Below are 26,772 nucleotides of genomic sequence, written 5' to 3'. Positions count from 1 at the left end.
GCTTTGCTGTTTAACTGAACGTGGATCATGGATCGTTGGAATGTAGGCAAGTGCCGTTGTGGGCGTTCATGTGCATGTTCGTGCGCCTTTTATTGCGCTGCGGTTGTTGTTGCATTTGCATTTATCGTGGTTGGTACGCTAATTAATTTGTGATTTGCGGTTGCAGCCAGAAATTTTTATGTTTGGAAAATTAGAAATTACTGTGGTTTTTATGGCGCGCCAAGGTGTCTGAGGAATTGTAAAATCGGTAATCGTTTTATTATAGCAGCCTTTTTGAAAAGAGAAAAAAATGGTTTATTAAATTCAGAGAACAACTTTCGATTAGCGCTCAATAAGCCTAAAAATAGCTCTGGAGCGAACGCCTTTGACTCTCAAATTAGAAACCGTATAAGGCTTAACCTACACCGGATTAGTCAAGACGTCTTTTCTTGTCTGATGCGACAACATGACATAGCTTCACACTGACAAAGACGAGACAAATACGTTTTTCTGTCTTATAAGTCAAAGACGTTTTTGACTAATCCGCTGTGGGTTGGGTCTAAGGCAAGCAAATTGTTCGACCGCTGAAGCTAGTATTTACAAGACTCTATAGCAGAGATCCCTTGCTTTCTGTTCATTTGTTCACTAGACAACTAAAAATTTTGTTTTTGTGCCTATAAAGAGAGTTTATTTGCCTTTGTTATACAAGTTCTGGATTTGTATTTTATTATAGTTCTCCTGATTATACCACTAAACCAAATCAGCCGCTAAGGCAATTTAAGTACAGTTATATATAAATTAAATCTCTAAGTAAATTTTTTCTTGACTTGTTGAATGATCAGAAGCTTTGATAGATTTTGATATGGTACTTCGAAGAGTAAAGTAAACACCGTCGACGATAATACTAGTACCACCAATATACCGATCAATTCTGCGCACTAAAAATAAAAAAATATATATATTAACAATTACCAAAAAATCTTCGAAAACAGACTACACTCACCATTTGCAAAGGATTGGCATAGAGGTTAGAACGACTAAGATACGGCAATCCATAAATGATGAGTGGATTCAACAGAAACATTGGGTAGGCAAATCTACTAAATTTCTGAAAGTTGACCGACTCGTAGAAACTAAAAAACCAGCGTATATGGCCATAACCACTGGCCACAAATATTATACTAAGTGTGATGGTAAAGACGAACCGTTGCAACAGTAAAATGGACGTTGATGTAAAAACAGAAATTATATGAAAGGAAGGCTTCACTATGCAGCCGGTGAGTACGAACAACAACAAATAAAGCGTAAACTGCTGCATTCGCTTGCTTATGGTAAATGGTAACTGCTTCTGTTCAACGAAGTACCAGCCAGCGATGCTACCAGAAATATAAGCCAAAATGCGTGCTAACGGATGTATATAGATTTCCGTTAGAAAGGCGAACGTTGACTCCAGAGTACCATCGAAATTCAGCTTGAGTCCATAGTTGTAGGTGTAGCCTATGCTAGCCACAACCAGACTTGCTAAGCATAATTTTGTATGTTTTGGATGTCTGCAAAGAAGGTTAAGCATTCAGTTCCACATGTTATAGTCATATAAACACCTACTTGACATAAAGAAACAGCAAAGCCGTGGCCAATACCGAGAACTGCATATCACACGCCAAGGACCATGTCCAGAGGCCACACATATCATTGTGATCGTAGAAATTCTGTATGAACAACACATTTCGCCACCAATAATTTTCACAGTGGACATGCGCTTTATGCTCGATATCTAATAGTGATATGTCATCCATAAGTTTAGCGCTAAAATCTAATAAGCCCATAGTTAGGAAGAATAGCGGTGCCAATCTGGAAAAACAAACCAAATATATTTACAAGAAGGCGGCTAAAAGGGTATGCTTCGAAAATGCTACCACGGAGGAAAAGTTACTGAAATTCACGTTCTTGTATTCTAAGCAAGCCAATTGAAGATGTGCGACAAAGCTAAAATACTAAGATCGAATTCAGTTTCCGGAATATTTGTCGTTCATTGTGACCGTCGATGAAATGTGAATTCAAAGGACAATCTTGCTCTGTACGATTCCAATTCCCTCTTTTTTACTTTTCAGCGCTAAGTATCTACCGGATAAAAAGACTCACCTCAAGTATCGATGAAATAAATGCAGCCCTATCAGCATTATGTTTTGTTTAAAATTATTTTTACGTATCATATCCAACAATACGACATTTCGAAAATGGTGATAAGTCTGTAGGAATCCACTGCGAAAAGAGATAATTCAAACCAGAGCTTTTTGTTGAAGATATTTACTCTCAGTTACCTGATTGTAAAAAACACATCCACAAATACATCAAAATTTCCGAATTGCACTAAATAGCCGAAAAGTGTCAACTTATTTCGTGTGCCATTGAAGAAGAACATTAAGTAATGATACAAGGTGACACCAATGGCGCTGGCAAAACGAATACCACTTAAAGCCGCAAAAGTGTTACTCGACTTAGTCTGTTTAAAGATGTACCTCCAATTCGTTTGTATGTCATAACAAGCAACAACGCTCGACGCAACAATAAACTGCTGGTTTTCAGATTTGGTTTCTGTGGAGTTCCCCGTAGCTTTTTGCGCTTCGTCTGAGCTTTTGCCGATATTAATCTCTTCAATGACCGTTGTTGTCTTTAACATAGCGGCAGCAATTGTCAGACCCACTGTTGCAGTAATAAAAACACAACACAAATAAAATGAAGTTCTGCGAAAAGTCTCCGGCTTCATCTTCAGATCCTTAGCATAATCATATTGCAAATTCATATCAAACAGTTCACTGCCGGCAAAGAGATCGCTGGACAAGTAGATTTCCATGAGACTGCGTATGTCCTGTTCCGTACAGGAGCTGGGTACACAGAGACCCATATGAACGCGTGTTGCAAACGCAATCACAACGGGATCCACTTGCCAGCTGGAGTTGTGACGAAAGTAGAGAACGCGAAATTCGACGGGGAACGGCGCAAAGGAGGTCAGTAGCTCTGCTTTCATTTGATGTGGTAGATAGGATGACACCTGGAAGTTGACCGGTTGAGCGACGGCCTGACAGACCTCAATATTGCCCAACCAGAAATTGTTGCCAAATGTAAAGCCCGATTCGAGGCTAGCCGAGGCGTCATACACTGTATGAGAGGGGAGTTTTTGAATTTATTTTTCATTTCATTATCTACTTATTAAATAATTATCGAACTTCACACACTCACTTTTCAATGCCCAAGGCAATTTCTGTCTTAAACCATTTTGGAAGAGCTGCAAGTGTTTGTGGCATTGCTGTTTAATTAAATGCTCATCACTGATTGTTGATAAGCCATAAAGTGGCGATGTGCGCTTAAATGTCTCGTCTAACGCTTGCTGTCTAGCCGCCACTTGCAGCACCGCGCTTGAGTTGCCAATTTCACTTGCAACTGTCAGTTTGATTAATGTACATGCGATTATAAAATTTATTTTCATTCTAAACATTTTGACTGGATTTTTGAACGTTGGTGGTTATTTATGAGCTAGAAATTCACGAACTTTTCTTCGTGTTATTCTTTTTAGATTTTCTTAATAAATTTCTTTTATTTCACGTCATTTCACTTCGCCTATTTCAACCTTTCTTGTAACTAAAGAATCACTTTCTGCCAGACACATCCAAATAGTGTCACAATCTCTCACTAACAAAGCATCAGCGCGGACTCGCCGCACTTTTATTGGAGTTGTGTCTATATTTTTTGTCACTACTTGAACCGTAAATCAGTTTCATTGACGTTACTCGCGTTATTTACGAAGGCATTATCGATTATTAAATGAAATTCAGTAATAAACAATAATGCACAGCATTTAAGATTAGCTTTATGAAAATTTTATGTAAATATTTTTATTAAATTTGTCGCCATTAATATTGAGAGTGTTATTGCCATTACCCTTATTACCATAATGATACCCACAGTCTTCTGGATAACTTCGAGATTTCATAAGCTCGATGTTCTGACTATTTTAAATCCGTCTGAAAAATGTGTTTCCTTTAGGTCTACAAAGAAGGCGTTTCATAGTGGAATAGCAGTTTTTTCTCCGATTGCGTTTCCAGGTACATCTGTGTTTCTTAATTCAGCGTCGAATCGGGTCAATAATTCGCTCTAGTGACCGTTTCTTCTTTCTCCATATAATTGACATAGATCACACTTAACAAGGAACACAGAACACGGTGGTCATCATCTTTTCAGGTGATAGGACAGTTTTCGTCTTCGTTGCTTGGACAGATTTATCTGCTCTATCTTTATCTTCCCAATCGTAAATGGTTAATTCTAACTTAACTTGAACTCAATTCTTCTTCTGCTTTATGAAACACTAATTACCGTACACAGTGTATCTTGAGCCGAGGTTTATTTAACCGTGCAAAGTATATACCGTTTTAAAATGTTAAAGACAGTATATTATTATATCTAACTTCTAATTCTTTATGAGTGTCTACATATGCTATCAGCTATCATCTAAAATCACTCAACTAACAAAATGACTCAGGGCAAGCTGAGCTGAAGTGACTAGTATTATAGAAGTATAGTTTACTTATGAGTGGATTTTATGCTTGCTCTACAAGTTAACTCAAATCATATTAGTCTAAAATAGTTGTTATTGTATAACTCAAATACTCTAACTCTTTGACAGCATTAGTCCACATATAGTAAATAATTTAGTATTGATATAATAGTTATAGGTGTTAATTGATAGTTTTAAAACGTTTTTTATGAGTTTAATAAGTTAAATAATAGCAATTAACTGTTATTGAACTTGACAATTAAATAATCAATAATATTATAATAATAAAACTGAATTAAATGAGCTTTTATCAGCAAGCAGTAAATGAAATGACGACAACCGCTTAATAGTACCTATATCGCTTACGCGATTATAACCGAATACACCAGAGCTCGTCATTCATCTCTCCGTTTTGCAATGTGGCGCCATTTGGAAATTCCAAGTGCTGCCAGGTCACTTTTCACTTGGTCTTTCCAACGGAGTGAAGGTCGTCCTCTTCCGCGGCTTCCACCAGCGGGTACTGCATCGAACTTTTTTAAAGTTGGAATGCTTTTATCCATTCGAACAACATGACCTAGCCAGCGTAGCCTCTGTCTTTTTATTCGCTGAACTATGTCAATGTCGTCGTATAAATCGTACAGCTCATCGTTCCATCGTCTGCGGTATCCGCCGTTGCCAATGTTTAGAGGATCATAAATCTTGCGCAAAACCTTTCTCTCGAAAACCCCAAGAGTCGTCTCATCGGATGTTGTTACCGTCTACGCTTCAGCGCCATACATCAGGACGGGAATATTGAGCGACTTATAGAGTTTGATTTTGGTTCGTCGAGAGAGGTTCAATTGCTTACTCAGTCCAAAGTAGCACATGTTGGCAAGAGTGATTCTGCGTTGGTGTTGTTAATGGTGGTTCCCAGATAAATGATATTATCTACAACTTCAAAGTTATGACTGTCAACAGTGACGTGGAAGCCAAGACGCGAATGCGCTGACTGGCGCGGTTGTTGATTCCGACTATATCAATATCATCGGCGTACGCCAACAGCAGTACACTATTACAGAAAAAAACGGCTCAAGCAGCTTACGACGGTTTTAGACGATTATTAGAATTTTCAAACCACTAGCTTTATACCGTAGATATAGGTTAATATGTGAGATATCTTAGCAATATTAAGTGACTAAAATTAGTGAAATCGTCTAGGTATAATACCCTCTGCCCTCATTTACTAAATAAGTTTAATGATTTTTATTTTATTCTAAAGGACTTAATGCAGACATTTTATGTTATCTTAAGAACGTTGAATAAATAAAATGAGAGAGTAAAATATGACATAATGTGTAAATTGAGGCAAATATTTATGTATAGTTGCCATCTTGCAAAAAAGTTAAACTCAGTAGAATATTACACAATATGTATGTATGTATGTATATTTATATAAAAAAAAAAACTTCACCAACAGTGTTGATTCAACACATTTTAAAATTTACAGTTATACTTAAAATAAATTATTAGGAAATTTTCTTCTTGATTTGCCGGATGATGAGAAGCCTTGATAGATTTTGATATGGTACTTCGAAGAGTAAAGTTATCACCGTTGAATATAATACTAGAGCAACCAACACACCGATTAATTCTACACACTAAAAATAAAAAACAAAAATTCTTTAATAACTATCAACAACTTTTGACTACACTCACCATTTGCAAAGGATTGGCATAGAGGTTAGAACGACCATAAGCCGGCAATGCGAATGTCAACGTTGGATTCAACAGAAACATTGCGTAGGCAACTCTACTGAATTTCTGATAGAAGACCGACTCGTAGAAACCGAAGAACCAGCGTATGTGACCATAACCACTGGCCACAAATACAATACTAAGTGTGATGGTAAAGACAATGCGTTCCAACAGTAAAATGGACGTTGATGTAAAAACAGAAAATGTAGAAACGCGTGGCTTGAATACGCAGCCGATGAATATGAACAACACCAAATAAAGCATAAACTGCTGAGTCCGCTTGCCCATGGTAAATGGTAACTGCTTCTGCTGAACAAAGTACCAGCCAGCGATACTGCCAGAGATGTAAGCCAAAATGCGTGCTAACGGATGTATATAGATTTCCGTTAGAGAGGCGAACGTTGACTCCAGAGTACCATCGAAATTCAGCTTGAGTCCATAGTTATAGGTGTATCCAATGCTTGCCACAACAAGAACTGCTAAGCATAACTTTGTACGCTTCGGATGTCTGCAAAGAAGGTTGAGCATTAACTTTCCTCAACTATTGTCATATAAACACCTACTTGACATAGAGAAAAAGCAGCACCGTGGCCAATACCGAGAACTGCATGTCACACGCCAAGGACCATGTCCAGAGACAGCACATATCATTGTGATTGAAGAAATTCTGTATGAAGAACACATTTCGCCACCAATAATTTTCACAGTTGAGATGCGGCTTGTGATCGATATCAAATAGTGATATATCATCCATAAGTTTTGCGCTAAAATCTAATACTCCTATAGTTAGGAAGTATAGTGGTGCCAATCTGGAATGGCAAACCAATTATATTTATGGGAAAGTTGGTGCAAGAATTCTACTGTTTTGATAATTAGGTATTGGGTATTGGATCCAGTAAGAGATAACTATTTTGCTTAGGAAAGTTAGGTTCGGTTAGTCTGTCATCCTGGAAAACATCACATAGACCTGTCTTGCTCTATGATGAGTAATTATCCTTCAGGATGACATCCCCCAACTCGAATTTTAAAAGGCCATACGTCTTCCAGTTTTTCATAATGTGGGGCTCCCAAATGACCGCTCTCATAAAAGCGAATAGAACATACTCACCTCAAGTATCGATGAAATAAATGCAGCCCTATCAGTATTATGTTTTGTTTAAAATTATTTTTACGTATTATCTCCAACACAACGACGTTCCGAAAGTGATGGTAAGCCTGTAGGAATCCGCTGCGAAATAAGAGAGATTCAAATTCGATATTTTTGTTGAATTAATTTACTCTCAACTACCTGATGGTGAAAAATACATCTACAAATACGTCAACATTTCCGATATGCACCAGATAGCCGAAAAGTGTCAATTTATTTCGTGTGCCATTGAAGAGGAACATTAAGTAATGATACATGGTGACACCAATGGCGCTGGCAAAACGGATACCATTTAAAGCAGCGAACGTGTTACTCGCCTTAGAGGGCTTAAAGATATGCTGGCAATTCGTTTGTATGTCATAACAAGCGATAAAGCTCGACGCAACAACAAATTGCTGGTTTTCAGATGCTTTGTTGTTTGCTGTGGAGATCTCTGTAGCTTTTTGCGCTTCGTCTGAGCTTTTGCCGATATTAATCTCTTCAATGACCGTTGTTGTCTTTAACATAGCGGCAGCAATTGTCAGACCCACTGTTGCAGTAATAAAAACACAACACAAATAAAATGAAGTTCTGCGAAAAGTATCCGGCTTCAACTTAAGATCCTTCGCATAATCATATTGCAAGTTCATATCGTACAATTCATTGCCGGCAAAGAGATCACTGGACAAGTAGGTTTCCATGAGACCGCGTATTTCCTGCTCCGTACAAGAGCTGGGCACACAGAGACCCATATGAATGCGTGTTGCAAACGCAGTCACAATGGGATCCACTTGCCAACTGGAGTTGTGACGAAAGTAGAGAACGCGAAACTCGACGGGGAACGGCGCAAAGGAGGTCAGCAGCTCGGCTTTCATTTGATGTGGTAGGTAGGATGACACCTGGAAGTTGACCGGTTGAGCGACGGCATGACAGACCTCAATATTGCCCAACCAGAAATTGTTGCCAAATGTAAAGCCCGATTCGAGGCTAGCCGAGGCGTCATACACTGTATGGGAGAGGAGTTTTTTAATTTATTTCTTATTTGAATATTTGTTTCTTCACACACTCACTTTTCAATGCCCAAGGCAATTTCTGTCTTAAACCATTTTGGAAGAACTGCAAGTGTTTGTGGCATTGCTGTTTAATTAAATGCTCATCACTGATTGTTGATAAGCCATAAAGTGGCGATGTGCGCTTAAATGTCTCGTCCAACGTTTGCTGTCTAGCCGGCACTGCGCTGGAGTTGCAAATTTCACTTGCAACTGTCAGTTTGATTAATATGCATGCGATTATTAGATTTAGTTTCTTTGGAAACATTTTGACTTGATTTATGAATGTTACTTTTTATTTTTTAGATATTTGTTGAAGTACTTTGTCTTAATATTTTTTGATTACCTTTCACCTTTTCATAAAACTAAATATTCACTTTCTGCTAGACACGTCCAATGAACCACGCAATCTCCAAATAACAAAGCATCGGTGCAGACTTGTCTCACATTTATTGGCATTTTCTTGAACATACTGACGAAAGCATAATTGTTTATTAAGTTAAACTCAGTAATTGAGACAAATAAAGATTAAGTTAAGATTAATTTAGGTTTTATGTAAATATCTTTATACAATTGTCGTCATGCCGTTGAGCGCTTTATTACAGTTACCTTGTATGATTAGAGTAGTGAAAGCCTTCAACTTTGTACCACAAGGTGTTTTATAGATTCCAAGTTAGTATCTAATATAATAGATACTCACTTTACTGAGTGTAAAGAGTTTAGTTAAGTCAAAAAGTTCTCTATAAGTCTGCAAAGTAGACTGAGCTGTTAGCCGATGCGTTGCCACTGTGGAAAATTTGTTTTTTTTTTTTTTTAAATTGGGACTGTATTTTCTCAATTCAGGGTCGAAACGGCGCAATAATTTTCCCTACATACATACATTCTCAATCCCAGAAAACAATGGTCATCAACTTTTCGGCCGATAGAATAGTTTTCGTCGTGTTGACTGCTCTATCTTTATCTATTCCCCCAAATTGATAATCGGCGATTTGTTTATAAGAGGTCGTTAATTTAATTTTTCTTCAGGAGGGTTTAGCGATGTGTATAGTTGATTTGGCCGAGAATAATTTATTTTGAGTTTCCCTTTCGGACAAAACTTAATACGAACGTGTATTCACAATAATGGGATCGTCTGAAGGAAAATTACTGATTCAAATATGAATCAAACTAAGTTTTATAAGGTGAATAGAAGAATTCATATTTTAAGCTTTAAAGAAATTAGTAAAGTAAAAAACAAAATAATAATTTAGGTGACATGCCAAAGAAGCAAAAAGAAACAGCGATATATGGCCGATGTCAATGCTATTTTTAACCGATACTGATCGGTGTATCAGTCGACCTCTAAAACTCACTCAGCTAGCAAAATGACTCAGGCGCAAGCTGAGCTGAAATGATCAATTTATACAATGATATATATGCATATATGAGTGGTTTTTTAGATTGCTATGCAAGGTTGCTCTAATCAAATTATTCTAGAATAATTGTTTTTGCTTTGACAGCATTAGTCCATATTATTTATTTATTGTTGACATTCCAATTATAGGTGTTGAGGTATACATTTAAAACGTTTTTTATTAGTTTATTAAATTAATTAATAGCAATTAACTGACATTTGACTTGATAATTAAGTAATAAATAATATTAATAAGACTGATTTAAGCGCGCTTTTATCAACCAGCAGTAAATGGAATGACGACAACCGCTTAATAGCACTTAGAATATGAGTCAATTACTCGCTATAAAAAAGAAATGTGATATTGCTCAATAGAGATGACAATAACAATAAATATTTCAAGGACTAGCAACCCAATTTCAACCTAATATTTCCTGGACACCTTGATAGTACGAAATTGAAATCGGTTTGGAACCGCGCATACTCGTACTACCCATATAACACATTTTTGAATTCCATTTGATTCATTCACTTTACAATTTACAAATCGAGGATCAGTGAAGATATTTGAATAAAACATTTCAAAAATACTGCACTGAAGGTGTGGCATTGGTCATTTCAAAATTGTCGAAATCGAACTATAACTCCTCAAGGCCCCAAATAATCAATGGACAACTATTTTATCGGTAAAAAAAGGCGAAATTTATAGAACTTCAGAGAAAATATTTTTCTCATTTGATTAAGTTCCTGTGTCAAAAATAGTTAAAATCGAGTCGATACTTCCTCTAACCCCTATATAGTCAAATATTCGAATTTTCGAAGGCCCGGTGTGCTATATACTATGTATAATGGTTAAGATATCAGACATCTTAGCAAAATTAATTGAATATATAATATTGGAGATGATATAGATTGGTAGTGGAAGTTAGTGAAATCGGTCCGAGAATTACTACAGCCCTCATATACCATTTTTAAAGATTTTGGTTAGTTTATTTTTCGATTATAGTCTGAGTTAAATTGTGGGTTAATTTAATAAAACTAAATAAATAAATTTTGCATACATCTGATCTTAGCTCTTTCTTACTGGTTTAATTCAGAGTTGCCACCATCGACGAAAGTAAAAATCTTTAAAATATTACACAGTATTTTTATTAAAAATTGATTTCATCAACAGTGTTAATTCAACACATATTGCAATTTACAGTTATACTTAAAATAAATTATTAAGAAAGTTTTTTCTTAAATTGCTTGGTAATCAGAAGTCTTGATAGATTTTGATATGGAACTTCGAAGAGTAAAGTTATCACCGTTGAATATAATACTAGAACCACCAAAAGACCGATGGATTCAGCCAACTGAAAATAAATGTTATATCAACAAAATTATGCCAAAAATCTAAAAAGACAACACTCACCATTGGCAAAGGATTGACGTAGAGGTTAGAGCGACTAAACGCCGGCAATGCGAAGGTGAGCATTGGATTCAACAGAAACATTGCGTATGCAACTCTACTGAATTTCTGAAAGATGGCCAATTCAAATAGGCCGAAGAACCAGCGCATGCGACCATAAGCATTGGCCAGAAATATAATACTACATGTGAGAGTAAAGATAATGTGTTCCAGCAATAAGGAGGTTGTTGATTGAAAAACAGAAAGTGGTTGAAAGGAGGGTTTAAATACGCAGCCGAAACATAGGAGTACCACCAAATAAAGCATAAACTGTTGAGTACGCTTGCCTATGGTAAATGGTAGCTGCTTCTGCTCAACGAAGTACCAGCCAGCGATACTGCCAGAGATATAAGCCAAAATGCGTGCTAACGGATGTATGTAGATTTCCGTTAGAAAGGCGAACGTTGACTCCAGAGTGCCATCGAAATTCAACTTGAGTCCATTGCTGTAGGTGTAACCTATGCTTGCTAAAACAAGACCAGCTAAACAAAATTTGGTACGCTTCGGGTGTCTGCAAAAATTTCAAAAAAATCCATCAACTACATACATTTATATAAAGCAAAAGACCTACTTGACATAGAGAAACAGCAGCACCGTAGCCAATACTGAGAACTGCATATCACACGCCAAGGACCATGTCCAAAGACAGCACATGTCATTGTGATTGAAGAAATTCTGTATAAAGAATGCATTTCGCCACCAATATTTTTCACAGTTGATGTCCGTTTTATACTCTATATGATATAGTGATATATCATCCACTAGTTTGCCGCTCCAATCTGATAAGCCCATAGTTAGGAAGTATAGGGGTGCCAATCTGGAAAGGCAAACAAATTGTATTTATGGGAACACTGGTGAAAATGTGATCTATTGTCGATTTCTGATAAGGGACACCCAAATACTGCCAAAAGGCATCCAAGGAGGATAACTGCCAACAAATGAGGATCTCGTATTCGCAGATAGCTGATTCAAGATATGTGATATAGCGAGATAGCAGAAGAGTCATCTTAAAAGACCGCGAACGGGTCTACGCTCTGGAGTTTCCGTTGTTTGAAATATGAAGGAATGTACTAACCACTAAGAACAGTCAAAGCATTCAACTTAAATGAATAAACCTGGTCCGTTCGTCTTAATTTTGTAAGCTATGGATTTCTCTGACCGACCGCCTTCATATAAAGGTGTAGAATATACTTACCTCAAATAACGATGAAATATACTCAGTCCTATCAGTATTAGGTTCTGCTTAAAATTATTTTTACGTATCATATCCAACAGTACGACATTTCGAAAGTGGTGGTAAGCCTGTAGGAATCCACTGCGAAATATGGGAGATTCAAATCCGAGATTTTTTATACAAATATTTACTCTCAACTACCTGATGGTAAAAAATACATCCACAAACACATCAACATTTCCAATATGCACCTGATAGCCGAAAAGCGTTAATTTATTTCGTGTACCATTGAAGAGGAACATTAAGTAATGATACATGGTGACACCAATGGCGCAGACAAAACGTATACCATTTAAAGCGGCAAAAGTGTGACTCGCTGTCGCCGGCTTAAAGATGTACTGCCAATTCGTTTCTATGTCATAGCAAGCGATAAAGCTCGACGCAACAACCGATTGCTGGTTTTCGGACTTCACGTTTTCAAAGCCGGTCTCAGTAACTTTCTGCGCCTCGTCTGAATTTTGTGTAATATTATTCTCTTCTATGACCGTTGCTGTCTTTAACATAGCGGCAGCAATTGTCAGACCCACTGTTGTAACAATAAAAACACAACACAAATAAAATGAAGTTCTGCGAAAAGTATCCGGCTTCAACTTAAGATCCTTCGCATAATCATATTGCAAGTTCATATCGTACAATTCATTGCCGGCAAAGAGATCACTGGACAAGTAGGTTTCCATGAGACCGCGTATTTCCTGCTCCGTACAAGAGCTGGGCACACAGAGACCCATATGAATGCGTGTTGCAAACGCAATCACAACCGGATCTACTTGCCAGCTGGAGTTGTGACGCAAGTAGAGAACGCGAAACTCGACGGGGAAGGGCGCTATGGAGGTCAAAAGCTCTGGTTTCATGTGATGTGGTAGGTAGGATGACGCCTGTAAGCTCACCGGTTGAGTAACGGCATGACAGACCTCAATATTGCCCAACCAGAAATTGTTGCCAAATGTAAAGCCCGGCTCCAGGCTAGCCGAGGCGTCGTACACTGTATGGGAGAGGAGTTTTTTAGTTTATTTCTTATTTGAATATTGGTTGCTTTAGCATTTGTTATCATAATAAATAATTTTCGAACCTCACACACTCACTTTTCAATGCCCAAGGCAATTTTTGTCTCACACCATTCTGGAAGTGCTGCAAATGTTTGTGGCATTGCTGTTTAATTAAATGCTCATCACTGATTGTTGATAAGCCATAAAGTGGCGATGTGCGCTTAAATGTCTCGTCCAACGCTTGCTGTCTAGCCGGCTCTTGCAGCACTGCGCTTGAGTTGCCATTGGCACTTGCAACTGTCAGTTTGATTAATGTACAAGCGATTAGGAAATTTAGTTTCTTTGGAGACATTTTGACTAGATTTTTAATAAAAGGTTCTTTTCATTCCAAAGGTGTTAATTCACTGATTTTTCTTCATATATTTGGCTATATTTTTTATAGTTATTTTTATATTACACTTAATTTAACTTTCTTTCTTATAATTAAATAACCACTTATCACCAGACACAACCAAATAATGCCACAATCTCTGACTAACAAAGCCACGGCGCAGACCTGTCGCACTTTTATTGGCAGCCTCGAGTAATCAAACTTTGTAGTCTACCACTTATTGTACTCTAACTCACTTTCATTGACATACTCACATACTTGAATATGAAGGCGGCTTGGTTATTAAGTTGTACTCAGTAATTAAATATAAAGCAGAACATTTAAGCTTAGCTTATAATTGAAGCTTTATGTGAATATGTTTATACACTGCTATTGTGTGTCGTGTGGAATTGCGGTAAAACTGAGAGTGCTTAGCCTCTGTACGTATTAACGAACTAATTTTAAGTCTAAGAAGACAGAGATATCAAAACTATTGTTTATACATATTGTTGCTAATGTCAGTGATCTCTTACAATGGCTTGCTTCAGAGCACACACCGACTGGTTATCACGCGATTGCGCGCAATTTGTTGTTATTTCGGTATTGTGGCAGTCAACTGATAAGGGAAATGTTGAAGTATTTTGAATCTATCCTAACAACACAACATTTTCATAGCATTTGTTGCATTTAGGTTAGAGCTTTTGTGATTGAAATTTTGCTTTGTCATTTGATCATGCTCTTTGTGTTTTATGTTGACAAGATTTATATATTTTTGAAATATCAGCATCATTTTTCAACTATTTTGTGTAACCCTACACACTGTGCGTATAGCGTACCTCGGAGCGAGGCAAATTTAACAGTGCAAAGTTTATACCGATTAAAACAGAACAAGGTAACCTTTTGAATGTTTATATATGCTTTATGCAAACCCATTAATCTTATGAAAATAAACTTAAAAATATTGTTCTATCTAACTCTTTATGAGTGACTACACACATGCTATCAGCAAGCATCTAAAATCACTCAACTAGCAAAATGACTCAGTGCCAAGCTGAGCTTTAGTGATCAGTATTATAGGAATATCTATTTCTGAGCATGTTGTACAAGTTTGCTGTAATCACATTATTCTAGAACAATTGTTTTTGTATTTGAGTTGTTTGCCGCTTTGACAGCATTAGTCAATATAAATTATTTATTGTTGATATAATTGTTATAGGTGTTAAATCAGAAAATTTTAAACGATTTTTTATCAGTTTAGAAAATTAAATAATAGCAATTAACCGTTATTGAACTTGACAAATAAGTAATAAAAATATTAATATTAATGAAACTGGTTTGAGCGCGCTTATAGCAGCCGGCCGTAAATCAAGCGCCACTTACCTAGTATTACTGCGAGTCAGTCAGTCTTTAAAAGCAAAATCTGAGCAGTTAATGAGCAAGCAATAACAACAAAACGAATTTTAAAGCCCAACAACCTGCTGAGTGTGTATTTCTGAGTTGAAAAATTAGACGAATTTCGTGAATTTTCGTGAAAAATCAAAAATAGTATTAAAATTAAATATATTTCCTATACAAAGACCTACTATTTTTGAAAAATATCAAAAATTGTCAAAATGGCGTAGTTCTGAAAAAAATTTCGTGTTTTTAGGTAAAAAACGATGTTGTTTTTTTTAAATGACAAATTGACAATTTTAAACTAATCAAAAAGATGGTAGGTCATTATATAGTAAATATATTAAGAGGTTAGAGGTAGTCAGAGTCACGAAAAAATTAGAATTTTCAGTAATTTTTTTGCTATTAAATCATGTTATTTTACAAAAGTAATAATATGGCATTATTATACAATGTTTTGACTTAAAGTCGCGAAAATTTAAAAAAAAAATATAATTTCCAAAGTTATAGCTGTCTGTGTTGACCCAGTTTCAAAAAAAGGTCCTTGCGCTTACAATCATAAGTCCTTGGAGATTCATCTGAAATCAATAAAAAAATAAAAAAAATCAGTTTTGTAAACAGATAATCCTGGGCCTGAACCAAACTGTTTTTTAAATTAACAAACTGGCAACCTGGCGGTGGATTTTCGGGAAAAAATCAACAATTAATTGGTCTTCAAAAAATCGAAATTTTTGAAAAAAAAAATATTTTTTTCAGGCCTGAGTTTATTATGCATTCTAAAAGTTGTAGAAATTTCATTAAAATCTAACATAATTTTGAGAAAAAAGCATCTAAAGTTTCACACTAGCGTGTTGGAGTACCCTAGCGCTCGTTGATATCTGTCGAATCACTCTAAAAGCAATTATCGGATAAACTTCAAATTTTCAGAGTATATTTTTAAGATATTACACTTAACGAAAATTAAAAAAAAAATGATTTTTGAAAATCTTGACTACCCCTAACCCCTTAAAGAATACTCAGTTTAAATTTGAAGTCGATCGCTCGCTTCGAGAAAAACGCGTTTAAAGTTTCGACTATAGGTGCTTATACCTGAGGGCGGTCACTCTTTAGAACGCTACCATACAAAATCTATTCAAGATACGACCTTACCGCTTTCACAGAATATTTTGGAAAGTATAAACTATCGAATAAGCAAAGAAATAATAAAAACGCTTTTTTTTAATGTCCATCGGTATAGCTCCTTAAGGGGTTGGGTTAGGTTGCTTTCAGAGGCTAAAAACATGGGTATTTATACTCTCGCAACCTGTTGCACAGAGTATAATAGTTTTGTTCACCTAACGGTGAAACCGAAAACCTATGCGGTGTCATAACTAAGCCATAAATAAAGTTATGAAAACGAAATTTGGAACATAGGATCCCATTAGGAAGGGGCACATTTGGATGTAATTCTTTTGGAAAAGTGGGCGTCACCCCACCCCCAAATAGGTTTTTTGTATATAACTCGCAAACCAATAAAGCTATATAAACCAAACTTTCTGTAGTCGTTTATTTTAGCCATTTCCTTATACAGTCCAATCGGATAATAGCCACGCCCACCTCCCATACAAAGGTTAGGTTGAAAATTACTAAGAGTGCGTTAACTCACTTGGACTTGGATTTCGAGAAATGTCGCTTCGAGAAAAACGCGTTTAGAGTTTCGACTATAGCTGCTTATACCTGAGGGAGAGTGACCGCCCATACAAAATCTATTCAAGATACGACCTTAACGCTTACAAAAATATTTTGATAGTGTGGATAAATCTAGTTAATGAACGAAGGAAAAAAGAAAATATTTAAATTTGAATTTTTGACACAGTTTTAACCAAAAAAACCCACTTTTTGGTGAAATTTTCGGCATATATTGGCTCGAAAAAAATAGTTGTAAAAACAATATAAAAAATCCATCGTTCATTAACTAGTTAATGTATCCAAATATGTGTGCAAAATTTGAACAAAACCGCTTCATAACTTTTTGAGTTATCGTGTCCACCGGATTGAAAAATTGAGTTTTGAGATAAATGCTTTTAAAGTTTTACATTCGTACTGACATAGCCTAATCGGCGGCACCTCCAAATGGTATATCGTTTAGAATATTACTCGGATTGAAATTTTTGGATAATAAAATTTTGAAACCCACCGCCACACAGTGGTCGATTTGAAATATTTAGGCGGCCAAAACTATTTCTGGACGTTAATGGCTTCGACAGACTGTTTTTTAAAAAACTGTCTATTTATTTTAAAAAATAAATAAGAAAAACATATATTTTATAATAAAAACACATTTTATTCTCATAAATCATAAATAAATAAAAATGCATTAAATTGTCTTATTAAAAGATGTTTCTATCTCGACTTCTTCGTGCTCAATACTTGATTGTCTGTGGGGCACGACAGGTTCTAATAGTTCTATAACTTCACTGGAAAAAATGTTGTGTGAAGTTTTCTTTAACGATCTTTCACTACTTACGAGTGGATCTGAAGTAAGAAGCAATCTTTGATAAATATCACGGTTGCATTCTTCCCTTGAAAATTTTCTTGAAAAATTCTGTCTGTATGACCGAAAATGTTTATTTCGCGCTTCTGCAGCTTCCTCCGACAATTGGCTGATTGGCAACAGTGCATTATCTATGATGGTCGCCCCATGTAATAGTAATTTATGCATTGTTGGAGTCATGGGATGCCATCCGTATAATTCCACATACATTTGCGCGGTGTTGAAGGCGTATTCTTCGAATTTTGTTGTATTTATTTTGTGTCCACTTGAAATCGCCTCTAATAAGATTTTAAATTTGTGTATTAATTCATGGTTAATGCCTGTTATGTCCGCCGCTAATTCTGTGTTTTCAAAAAATCTCCTACTCGTATTGCCATCATTGGTATTACCAAAATTGGCTTTAGGCATGTCCACCAACAGCCCAGTTTCTAAGCGGAATCTTTCTTGGATTTCTTTTTTCCTTTCTTCTTCTAATGCTTTCTCTTCCTCAGTCCTTTTCTTTCCATATTTCTTCACGGGCAATTTATATGCCAAGTGTAGAATGCTTTCAAAAATACGTATTTTGGCGTGCAATACCGAAATGCCAAACTCAAGAGCATCGGGACTTATCTCGTTCTTTTTGGTTAAATTATTGAAATCTTTGGAAGTGGCCCCACATATATAGCATCGGCTAGTTGAGGTCGTGTTGGTTACAGCATTGCAAACTTTGCCATCAATCATGGTCATTTTTAAAATGTGATTATAAGAAAATTCTTTTCCATCAACATTTACTTTTGTAGGAGTGAGGTTCTTAATTTCATTTTGCACATAACTTATTTCCTCTTTTGTTACATCTGTAGTTTCTTTCACATACCGAAATCTGATGGGGCGGCAAAATCGTGGTGATGATGGTGTTGGGTTTTGCCAAAACACTTTATTGTTTTCTTTACCACAAATAATTTGAAGTGGGACAAAAGAACTCAAAAATATACTAGCATCGGATTCGGCGTCTTCCGAGAATTTTTGTTTGTACCGTGCTTGTTGTGACCCGTCACACCCCCATTTATAAATGACCGTTAATGACTTTCTTTCAATTTCGTTAAGGGTTGATAACACTTCTTCCAGGTAGATTGATAATCGTTGAATAGTATGATCCATTAGACATTGTAAACTAATTTCTGCGCAGGTAGCCGTTACTCGCAATGCCGTCTTTGGTGGGTAGCATTCTTGTTTTGCTTTCAACAAAAGGTCGTAACAAGGGTAATGCTTTGGGTTAGTTGCTCTTATTATTTCATATTGTCGTCTTGTTAGGTCAGCTTCTACGAACATTTTGAGTGCTTGGAACGGGGTCAAATGAGCAATTGTTTCATTGGTCTTGGAATAGGCTTTTCTATATTTACTAGCCTTTGTTGGTGAATTTCGTATATCTTTGAGCACTTTTGAGGCATTTCTTTTCCCCTTCGTTTGCAATATGACTTGTGCGGCATGTATAATCATTTCATCATCAACATTTGATCGAATTCCCTCAGTTTTTCTTCTCTTGCTTCGTTCACTCGAATCCGAAAATGATTTGCTCGGACGACCTGGTTGATTAAGCGAATGCACTGGTATTTCAAAAGTGCCTTCCAGCCACTTCAGGTTGTTTTTCATAAAAACTTCTTCAACTTTATGAACTTCAACTGATGAGTTGAAAAAAAGGGTGACGGGTAATTCGCGGAAGTGTTTACTATACGTAGACGTCAATATTTTGTGCCTACTACGTATTTAAGATTTTGACTTTTGGCCGCCTAAATACTTCAAATCGATCACTGTGCGCCGCTAACAGAAAATCAATCAGACGCACAGGAAAACGAAAGAGATTTGTTCCGCAAACTTTTTGTAGTTAATATAAAAACAATGAAATCAAAATAAATTACAAAGTTTTGGTCAACAGCTGGTCGGGGTTGGAATAACAACGAATGGCCCACAATGACCTCCAAGTGCTGCAATGCGACTGCATTAACCTGGCCTGAATGGCGGCATTTGACCCTGACCAAATTGTTGTGATGGTCGGACAAATGAAAAACAAATACCAACAAATAAATGCGAGAATAACTAAGGCAAACAATGCGAACTTTTAACTAGCAAGCAGAACTTTTTATTTTGTTTTTGGTTTATTGATGAGATTAAATTGAATTGAATTGAATAAAGTGCATGATTGCGTGGAGATTTCCGGTAATCGATGGCGCAAATTTAAAACTGTGTGGAAAGGAGAGCAAAATTGTTGACTTTCAATATACTATTATAGGCAAAATATCTTTCCTAGACTTCTTATACTGGGTATAAGACTCGGTTTAAAAAAGGAAGTAGATATAGATCAAAACTTTTGACATTTTAATGAAATTTATTGAGTCGAAAAATGGGTGATATCGGTTCAAAACTTCTCAAAGCCCCCGAACACACATTTTTAAGGATTACCGATCCTTTGCTGTATATATCAGTTATTGAGAGAGAATTTTAAAGTAAAAATGTTGTACCATTAGTAAACTGTGTAAAAATCAATATACGTTTAAAAAGTGTTGCCTACATTTAAGCGCGCAAATCCAAGTTTTTTTAAACGCTTTGGTAAAAATCATTCCTTTGCTGTACTTTCCATTCAAATAAACGTTCCAACAATTTTTCTTGCATTTAAAAACAATAACAACTCTCTTATCTCAACCACCACACACTACTTTGCAGAAGACTAAAAAAATTATGAAAAATACATGCTGTCTTGAAATAACTGCAACTGAATAAGAAGAAGAAGAAGCATAGAAAACGAACGAACACTCACATTGAAATCTGCTTTGTGCACTTTTAGTGGCACTTCAAGCGTCTTCATTTTGCATTTCAAAGTGCCCATGATTTATTTGCGCAAATTGTTGTAATTGTTTTTGTTGCTGCTGCTGCTGCTGCATACGTTTGCATATTCATGCCTTGCATTGATGGTAGCCAACAAACCATTGCCGTCCAGCTGCGGTCCTCAGAGTCTCTCGTTAAACTGCTGAAGCACTTAAAGTCGAAGCAATGAAAGTCAAATGACAACAACAAGGAGTAGAAGAAGCAATACGAGTGAGAGGGGTCTAGAATTGTTTGCTTAGAAGTGCAGTTTTGCTTTAAAGTGCGGCACTTGTGTGGGAAAATATTGAATTTCTGGAAATTTTATTTGTCTTAATAACTAAAATGACATATTTTTAATATGAGAGGCATACTTTTAGGCGTATTGTGTAAAAAAAAAATTCAGAAAATTTATGAGGTCATTTTATGGAATTTTTTAAATATTATTAAACTTAATATAATTCAGAATTAATTTTTTTAAGTCTTAATTTATCAATTCTATCTTTTACTATTTAATAAAGATTAATTTTTTATACTCTCGCAACAAAGTTGCTACGAGAGTATTATAGTTTTGTCCACATAACGGTTGGTTGTAAGTCTTAAAACTAAACGAGTTAGATATAGGGTTATATATATAAAATCCGGATGTCTGTCTGTCCGTCCGTGCAAGCTGTAACTAGAGTAAAAATTGAGATATCTTGATGAAACTTGAAAGACGTATTTCTTGGCACCATAAGAAAGTTACGTTCGAAGATGGGCGGAATCGGACCACTGCCACGCCTACAAAAGTTTTTTGTACATATTTCGCAAACCAATAGAGCTATATAAACCAAACTTTCTGCAGTCGTTTTCTTTAGCCACTTCCTAATACAGTCCAAAAATGAAAGAAATCGGATAATAACCACGCCCACCTCCCATACAGACGTTAGGTTGAAAATTACTAAAAGTGGTTTAACTTACTAACAAACAAGTAAGGAAGCGCTAAGTTCGGATGTAACCGAACATTTTATACTCTCGCAATTTATTTATTTAACTTTATTTATATTATATAATACACAATTTGACCCACATGTTCGTCATATATATTGTATAAAGTCCATTGAAAGTTGGAAACCCTAATATTAGGTTAGAAGCACCGAGGTCCTCATGTTCGATATATGGGGCCTTGAAAACCTATGGTCCGATTTCGGCGATATTTAGAATGGGGATGCCACACTATAAACGTAGTATTTGTGCAAAGTTCTGCACCGATATCTTAGCTAGTGCTTACTTTATATATTGTAAAGTAAACTCCCACTTCTTCAAAAAAATTACATCCAAATGTGCCCCTCCCTAATGCGATCCTGTGTTCCAAATTTTATTTTAATAACTTTATTTATGGCTTAGTTATGACACTAAATTTCACATACTACTCGACAGATTTGAAATTCGGTACGTAATACTTTCTTGACACCGTGATGACACATGTGAAAAATGGATGAAATCGGTTCATAACCACGACAACTTCCCATATAACTCAATTTTGAATTCCATCTGATTCCTTCACTTTATATCGAACATGTAGAACTCCGCGCCTAAGGGTAAATTTTAACCGAATATATGGATAAATCTCTCTGATAATTTAAAGTAATTCAGAGGAAATTGTTTTCTTTTAATAGTGTGTCTCTGTTCCAAAAATTATTAAAATCGGATAATAACATCTCCTAGCTCCCATATACCTAATTATAGGTTTTTCAAAAATACGGTGGGCTTTAATCTGCATATATGTATTGGTTAATATGTAAGATATCTTAGCAAAATTAAGTGAGCGTATAGTCTTGGATATAGTGTACCTTGCTGGTGAAAATGAATGAAATCGGTTCAGGAATTACCTCAGCCCTCATACACTATATAGGACGAATGTCGTTATTCTATTAAACTTTATGCCGAATTTATGGTTAAATTTGTGTGTTATCTTAATAAAATTTCTTCAATAAATTGCGAGAGTATAAAATGTTCGGTTGCACCCGAACTTAACCTTTCCTTACTTGTTTTCTTTAATTTTATATTTTATTTAATGAAATTTTTAGAGTCTTTATTAACAGCCTTGAAAAATAAACTCTAAGTCCTATATTTTAAAATGTCAGCCACTTTCTTCGCACATATAAATCTTATTCCTCCGACTTGAAAGCTCTGACATTTCTATGTAGTGGCGCCATGAAATACCTGCAAGTCGTCACTGTCTCGCGCTCGTGTGCACAATTTCCGCTTAAATCAATTACACAAACACACGCGTATATATGTCTGTATATATCTCGCAAAATTATTTATTACCAGCATAAATAATGTGGAACAAATGACATTTGTGAGTGGAAAAAATGCTGAGTGTAAAAGCAGCTTAGTCTACCATATGTACACATTCACATACCAAAGTCATAACCTTTACGCCTTTAAACCGCGCCTCGGCTTTCACTGACGCACACACGCGTGCACGTGCAAATCCTTTAATGCAGGTGGCTGCCCCTATAAGTATGCTATGCGCGCTGACATGCTGACAACAAAGGTGCGCAGGATAAGAGTATAATACAAAGAAATTGTATTGTTGTTGTGTAATGGCACACAAATGTATCGTAAAGGGTTATGTGTTGTGTTGTTGTTGTTGTTTCTGCTATTGTTGTATTATTGTATTGAATTATTGTTTTTGTGTTGTCGTGTATTACAATTCACATATATTCACTCACGCATAATAGTATATTCAGCGATGCGGCAGTTACTTTTTCAAACCAAAATAAAAAAGAAACAAAAAATGAAAAACTGAGAGGCTGGAAAGCAAACAAATGTATAAAATACTGTGCGGTTCGGAAGGTAACAATTTGTTTTATTGTTGCACACAGAATGATTGATTGCGCGCAAAATAATAATCATGAAGTCTGGCAATCTTTATTGTTTCACACAATGATTGATACTAAATAGTTTGACATATGAACAAGTTTGTATGGATTTGATAGATTGAGAAATGTTAGGGGTTGAGCAGTGGCGGATTTGCAGTCCTAGCCGCTCTAGGCCCCAGGCCATGTGCCGCCCCTTTCTCAGCACACATCATTATAGACTAAAGACATAATTCATGAATTTACTTTATTCCCACTTTTAATTGATTCAGAAAATTGTTTATCTAAAAGCTAGCGGATAAAGGTAGTTTATAATATTTTCCGAGATTTCAGGGATGATTGGACATTTAAATAAAACATTTAAAAATGGGTTTAGGTTTTGTTTTTAATAAAATGAATGTTTTACTCGTACAATGTGTTACAAAACCATTAATCAAATCTTCGCAATCCAATTTGCTTAAAAAATCAGCTTCTGTGTTAAGCAAAGCAAGATCGTTTAACCTCTGCTCCGTCATTGTTGGGAGTAAATAGTTTTTTAACTCTCCGCAAACAAGAAAACGATCTTTCTCCAGTACAGTTACTGGCAGGTGTACACACACACATACGAAGAGCAATATCCACATTTGGGTAAAAGGTTTGAAGACCTTCGGTTCGTAAGCATTTCAACAAATTGACTGCACTTTTTCGCTCCTCATTTTTTATGCTGCAGTGAGAACGAAAATGAAGACATTCTTCTGTAAAATCATCTTCTAAGTCAGTAGAATAAATAATTTGCAACGCCTTGGCCTTATCTTCGACTTCTGAGATGTTTAGATTCGTCAGGTTGGTAATGAAGTAAAATTTATTGTAGAGTAATTTATAAGCGACTTCTTTAACCTGATGCTGGAAAAAATTATAAGAGCTGCAGAGCTAAACCGAGAAGGTACAATCCTCTACAAGAGTGTACAGCTCCTGGCGTACGCCGATGACATTGATATCATCGGAAGCAACAACCGCGCCGTTTGTTCTGCTTTTTCCCGCATGGATAAGGAGGCGAAGCGAATGGATCTGGAGGTGAATGAGGACAAGACGAAATATCTCCTGTCATCAAACAAACAGTCGGCGCATTCGCGTCTTGGCTCCCACATCACTGTTGACAGTCATAACTTCGAGGTCGTATATAATTTCGTATACCTGGGAACCAGCATCAACAACACGAACAATGTCAGCCTCGAAATCCAGCGCAGAATAACTCTTGCCAACAGGTGCTACTTTGGACTGAGTAGGCAATTGAACAGTAAAGTCCTCTCTCGACGAACCAAAATCAAGCTCTACAAGTCGCTTATCATTCCCGTCCTGCTTTACGGTGCAGAAGCTTGGACGATGTCAACATCAGATGAGACGACACTAGGAGTTTTCGAGAGGAAATTTTTGCGTAAGATTTATGGTCCTCAGAACATTGGCAACGGTGAATACCGCATACGATGGAACGATGAGCTGTACGAGTTATACGACGACATTGACATAGTTCAGCGAATAAAAAGACAGCGGCTACGCTGGCTGGTTGTCCGAATGGACGAAAACACTCCAGCCCTGAAAGTGTTCGATGCAGTACCCGCCGGAGGAAGCCGAGGAAGGGGAAGGCCTCCACTCTGTTGGAGGGACCAGGTGGAGAGCGACCTGGTTACACTTGGGATCTCCAACTGGCGCCGAACTGCGAAGCAGAGAGAGAGGTTGCGCACTATCGTCGATTCGGCTATAACCGGCTAAACGGTTGCAACGCTAATCACATACATACATACAATTTATAAGCATCCCTACGTCTTTTCAGTTCTGCTGACAATGTATCAATTACTACTAAAAAAGTATTTATTCTAAAATTTCTTTTTTGTTGCATCTCTTCACCTGTATTTGTCTCGCGAGGAAGAAGCTACGCTTTCGATTGCGTCAAAAATCTTTTTCGCATTCCTGTACGAAGGACAGTTTTTCGCTTTGTTTTTTGAAATCATCGAAATTCTCTCTTGTTTCGCCAACAAAATGTATTAAAGCCTCGTACAGTTCTATGACAATGGTAATGTCAATTTCCACACTCTGAAATATTTTACTTGTGGCGTTAATGCGATCTAGTAAACATCCTCAAAAAACAGCCATGAGTGCCGTTCGAAAACGTTCCAGTTTCAAACGAATACCTCTTGCTTCGCATATAACGGTTCTCTTCTGTAGTGTGTCATTTTCGATGGTGACTAGCGCTTTATGGAACGAGCGAACATAGTCGGCAAGGGTGAAATTTCCTTTATTTTAGCTTGCAGGCTGTTATAATTGCCTGAAATGTTAGCTGCGTTGTCATATGATTGCCCGCGGCAGTTTGAAATGTCAACTCACAATTCAGTTAAAGTGCTGTTACTTCAGCATCTGTCATTTGTTGTGATTTGTGGCCTGTGTTTGGAATAAACTTGAGAAACCGTTCTCCAGGTGATCCATTAGGTAGGATATATCTGATTACATAAGTGAGCTGGTCTACCGGTGTCGAGTCAATGATCAGAAAAATATTTTGCTGTTAATATTTCCATTACAATTGTTTCCAAAACTTTATTTCCCATATGTCGCATGAACTCTACGCATGTTGTTGAAGAAAGATAACTCGTAAATCCTGAGCCTGGATTTCCATAATGTGTAATGTGTTTAGCTAAGAACGGATCGAACTCGGCGATAAGCTCTAATGACATTAAATTATTTCCATTGAGGATTGATCCAAATTTTTCGTCGTGTCGTCTGAAAGGCAAACCACGTTTTGCAAGTGCATTTACGCATTCTCTTCATAATGTTTTTCCAGTAATTTATTTCTTCATCTAATTGCATTGTTAATGCGCGGTCAATGCGACCTAACAAGTTGATTCGTTCTTTCATATGCAGAACAGATAATTTGTTAGTAGGCGAATTCTCATGAGTTGACACTCGATGATATGAATTTTTCCAGTCATTGAAAAATTGGTCACAGCAGCGCGACGCACCGCACGCGTCCGCAAGAGCTTGAGTGACACGCGCGTAATAACAATAGATTAGGTACCTAAGTACCTATTCTTCCCTAGATACTTTATATGTACGATGTACGAAATTATTTATACTTTGATACGCAAAAATAGTGTTTTAGGAAGATCATATAAGCATACGGTTAAGATACTTTGCATTTGAGTTATTTCTGGGGTTGAGATTTGAATTGCAGAGAAAGAAATAAAATATTTTTAAAATTTAAAAAATGTGTAATCTTATGACTAGACGCTCTCAGACAGACT

The 26,772-nt window shown here is 36.4% G+C and overlaps 3 protein-coding genes across 3 annotated transcripts; all 3 read right to left on the bottom strand.

The window, feature by feature from the left end:
- Nucleotides 1-655: 655 nt before the first annotated feature.
- On the bottom strand, nt 656-3,698 carry LOC105215287 (O-acyltransferase like protein). Its single transcript, XM_011189115.3, has 6 exons — nt 3,220-3,698; nt 2,301-3,138; nt 2,122-2,241; nt 1,585-1,830; nt 983-1,529; nt 656-917 (listed from the first exon to the last, which is right to left on the bottom strand). Exons 1-6 carry the CDS (start codon nt 3,473-3,475, stop codon nt 786-788), a joined length of 2,139 nt encoding a protein of 712 aa, XP_011187417.1. The 5' UTR covers nt 3,476-3,698; the 3' UTR covers nt 656-785.
- A 2,281-nt stretch (nt 3,699-5,979) lies between these two features.
- On the bottom strand, nt 5,980-8,817 carry LOC105215292 (nose resistant to fluoxetine protein 6-like). Its single transcript, XM_011189121.3, has 6 exons — nt 8,462-8,817; nt 7,554-8,397; nt 7,374-7,493; nt 6,829-7,074; nt 6,227-6,773; nt 5,980-6,168 (listed from the first exon to the last, which is right to left on the bottom strand). Exons 1-6 carry the CDS (start codon nt 8,706-8,708, stop codon nt 6,037-6,039), a joined length of 2,136 nt encoding a protein of 711 aa, XP_011187423.1. The 5' UTR covers nt 8,709-8,817; the 3' UTR covers nt 5,980-6,036.
- A 2,165-nt stretch (nt 8,818-10,982) lies between these two features.
- LOC105215285 (O-acyltransferase like protein) lies at nt 10,983-14,074 on the bottom strand. The gene is made up of 6 exons (XM_054228277.1): nt 13,600-14,074; nt 12,659-13,499; nt 12,479-12,598; nt 11,855-12,100; nt 11,248-11,794; nt 10,983-11,188 (listed from the first exon to the last, which is right to left on the bottom strand). The coding sequence occupies exons 1-6, from the start codon at nt 13,853-13,855 to the stop codon at nt 11,057-11,059; spliced, it is 2,142 nt and encodes a 713-aa protein (XP_054084252.1). The 5' UTR covers nt 13,856-14,074; the 3' UTR covers nt 10,983-11,056.
- Between the last annotated feature and the right edge of the window lie 12,698 nt (nt 14,075-26,772).

The sequence above is a fragment of the Zeugodacus cucurbitae genome, chromosome 3, assembly GCF_028554725.1.
Source record: "Zeugodacus cucurbitae isolate PBARC_wt_2022May chromosome 3, idZeuCucr1.2, whole genome shotgun sequence".
Lineage (NCBI taxonomy): Eukaryota > Metazoa > Arthropoda > Insecta > Diptera > Tephritidae > Zeugodacus > Zeugodacus cucurbitae.
The sequence above is the reverse complement of the archived record's forward strand: the minus strand, read 5'-3'. Positions and strand labels throughout refer to the sequence as shown.

Bases quoted from the DNA above. Each gene is read 5' to 3' on its own strand.
- LOC105215287 (XM_011189115.3), bottom strand. From the start codon at position 3,475: ATGTTTAGAATGAAAATAAATTTTATAATCGCATGTACATTAATCAAA. The intron at 1,831-2,121 runs GTGAGTCTTTTT...TTGTTTTTCCAG, and splicing joins TTATTTCATCGATACTTGAG to ATTGGCACCGCTATTCTTCC. The intron at 1,530-1,584 runs GTAGGTGTTTAT...CCTTCTTTGCAG, and splicing joins TTGCTGTTTCTTTATGTCAA to ACATCCAAAACATACAAAAT.
- LOC105215292 (XM_011189121.3), bottom strand. From the start codon at position 8,708: ATGTTTCCAAAGAAACTAAATCTAATAATCGCATGCATATTAATCAAA. The intron at 7,494-7,553 runs GTAGTTGAGAGT...CTTATTTCGCAG, and splicing joins GATGTATTTTTCACCATCAG to CGGATTCCTACAGGCTTACC. The intron at 6,774-6,828 runs GTAGGTGTTTAT...CCTTCTTTGCAG, and splicing joins CTGCTTTTTCTCTATGTCAA to ACATCCGAAGCGTACAAAGT.
- LOC105215285 (XM_054228277.1), bottom strand. From the start codon at position 13,855: ATGTCTCCAAAGAAACTAAATTTCCTAATCGCTTGTACATTAATCAAA. The intron at 12,101-12,478 runs GTAAGTATATTC...TTGCCTTTCCAG, and splicing joins ATATTTCATCGTTATTTGAG to ATTGGCACCCCTATACTTCC. The intron at 11,795-11,854 runs GTAGGTCTTTTG...AAATTTTTGCAG, and splicing joins CTGCTGTTTCTCTATGTCAA to ACACCCGAAGCGTACCAAAT.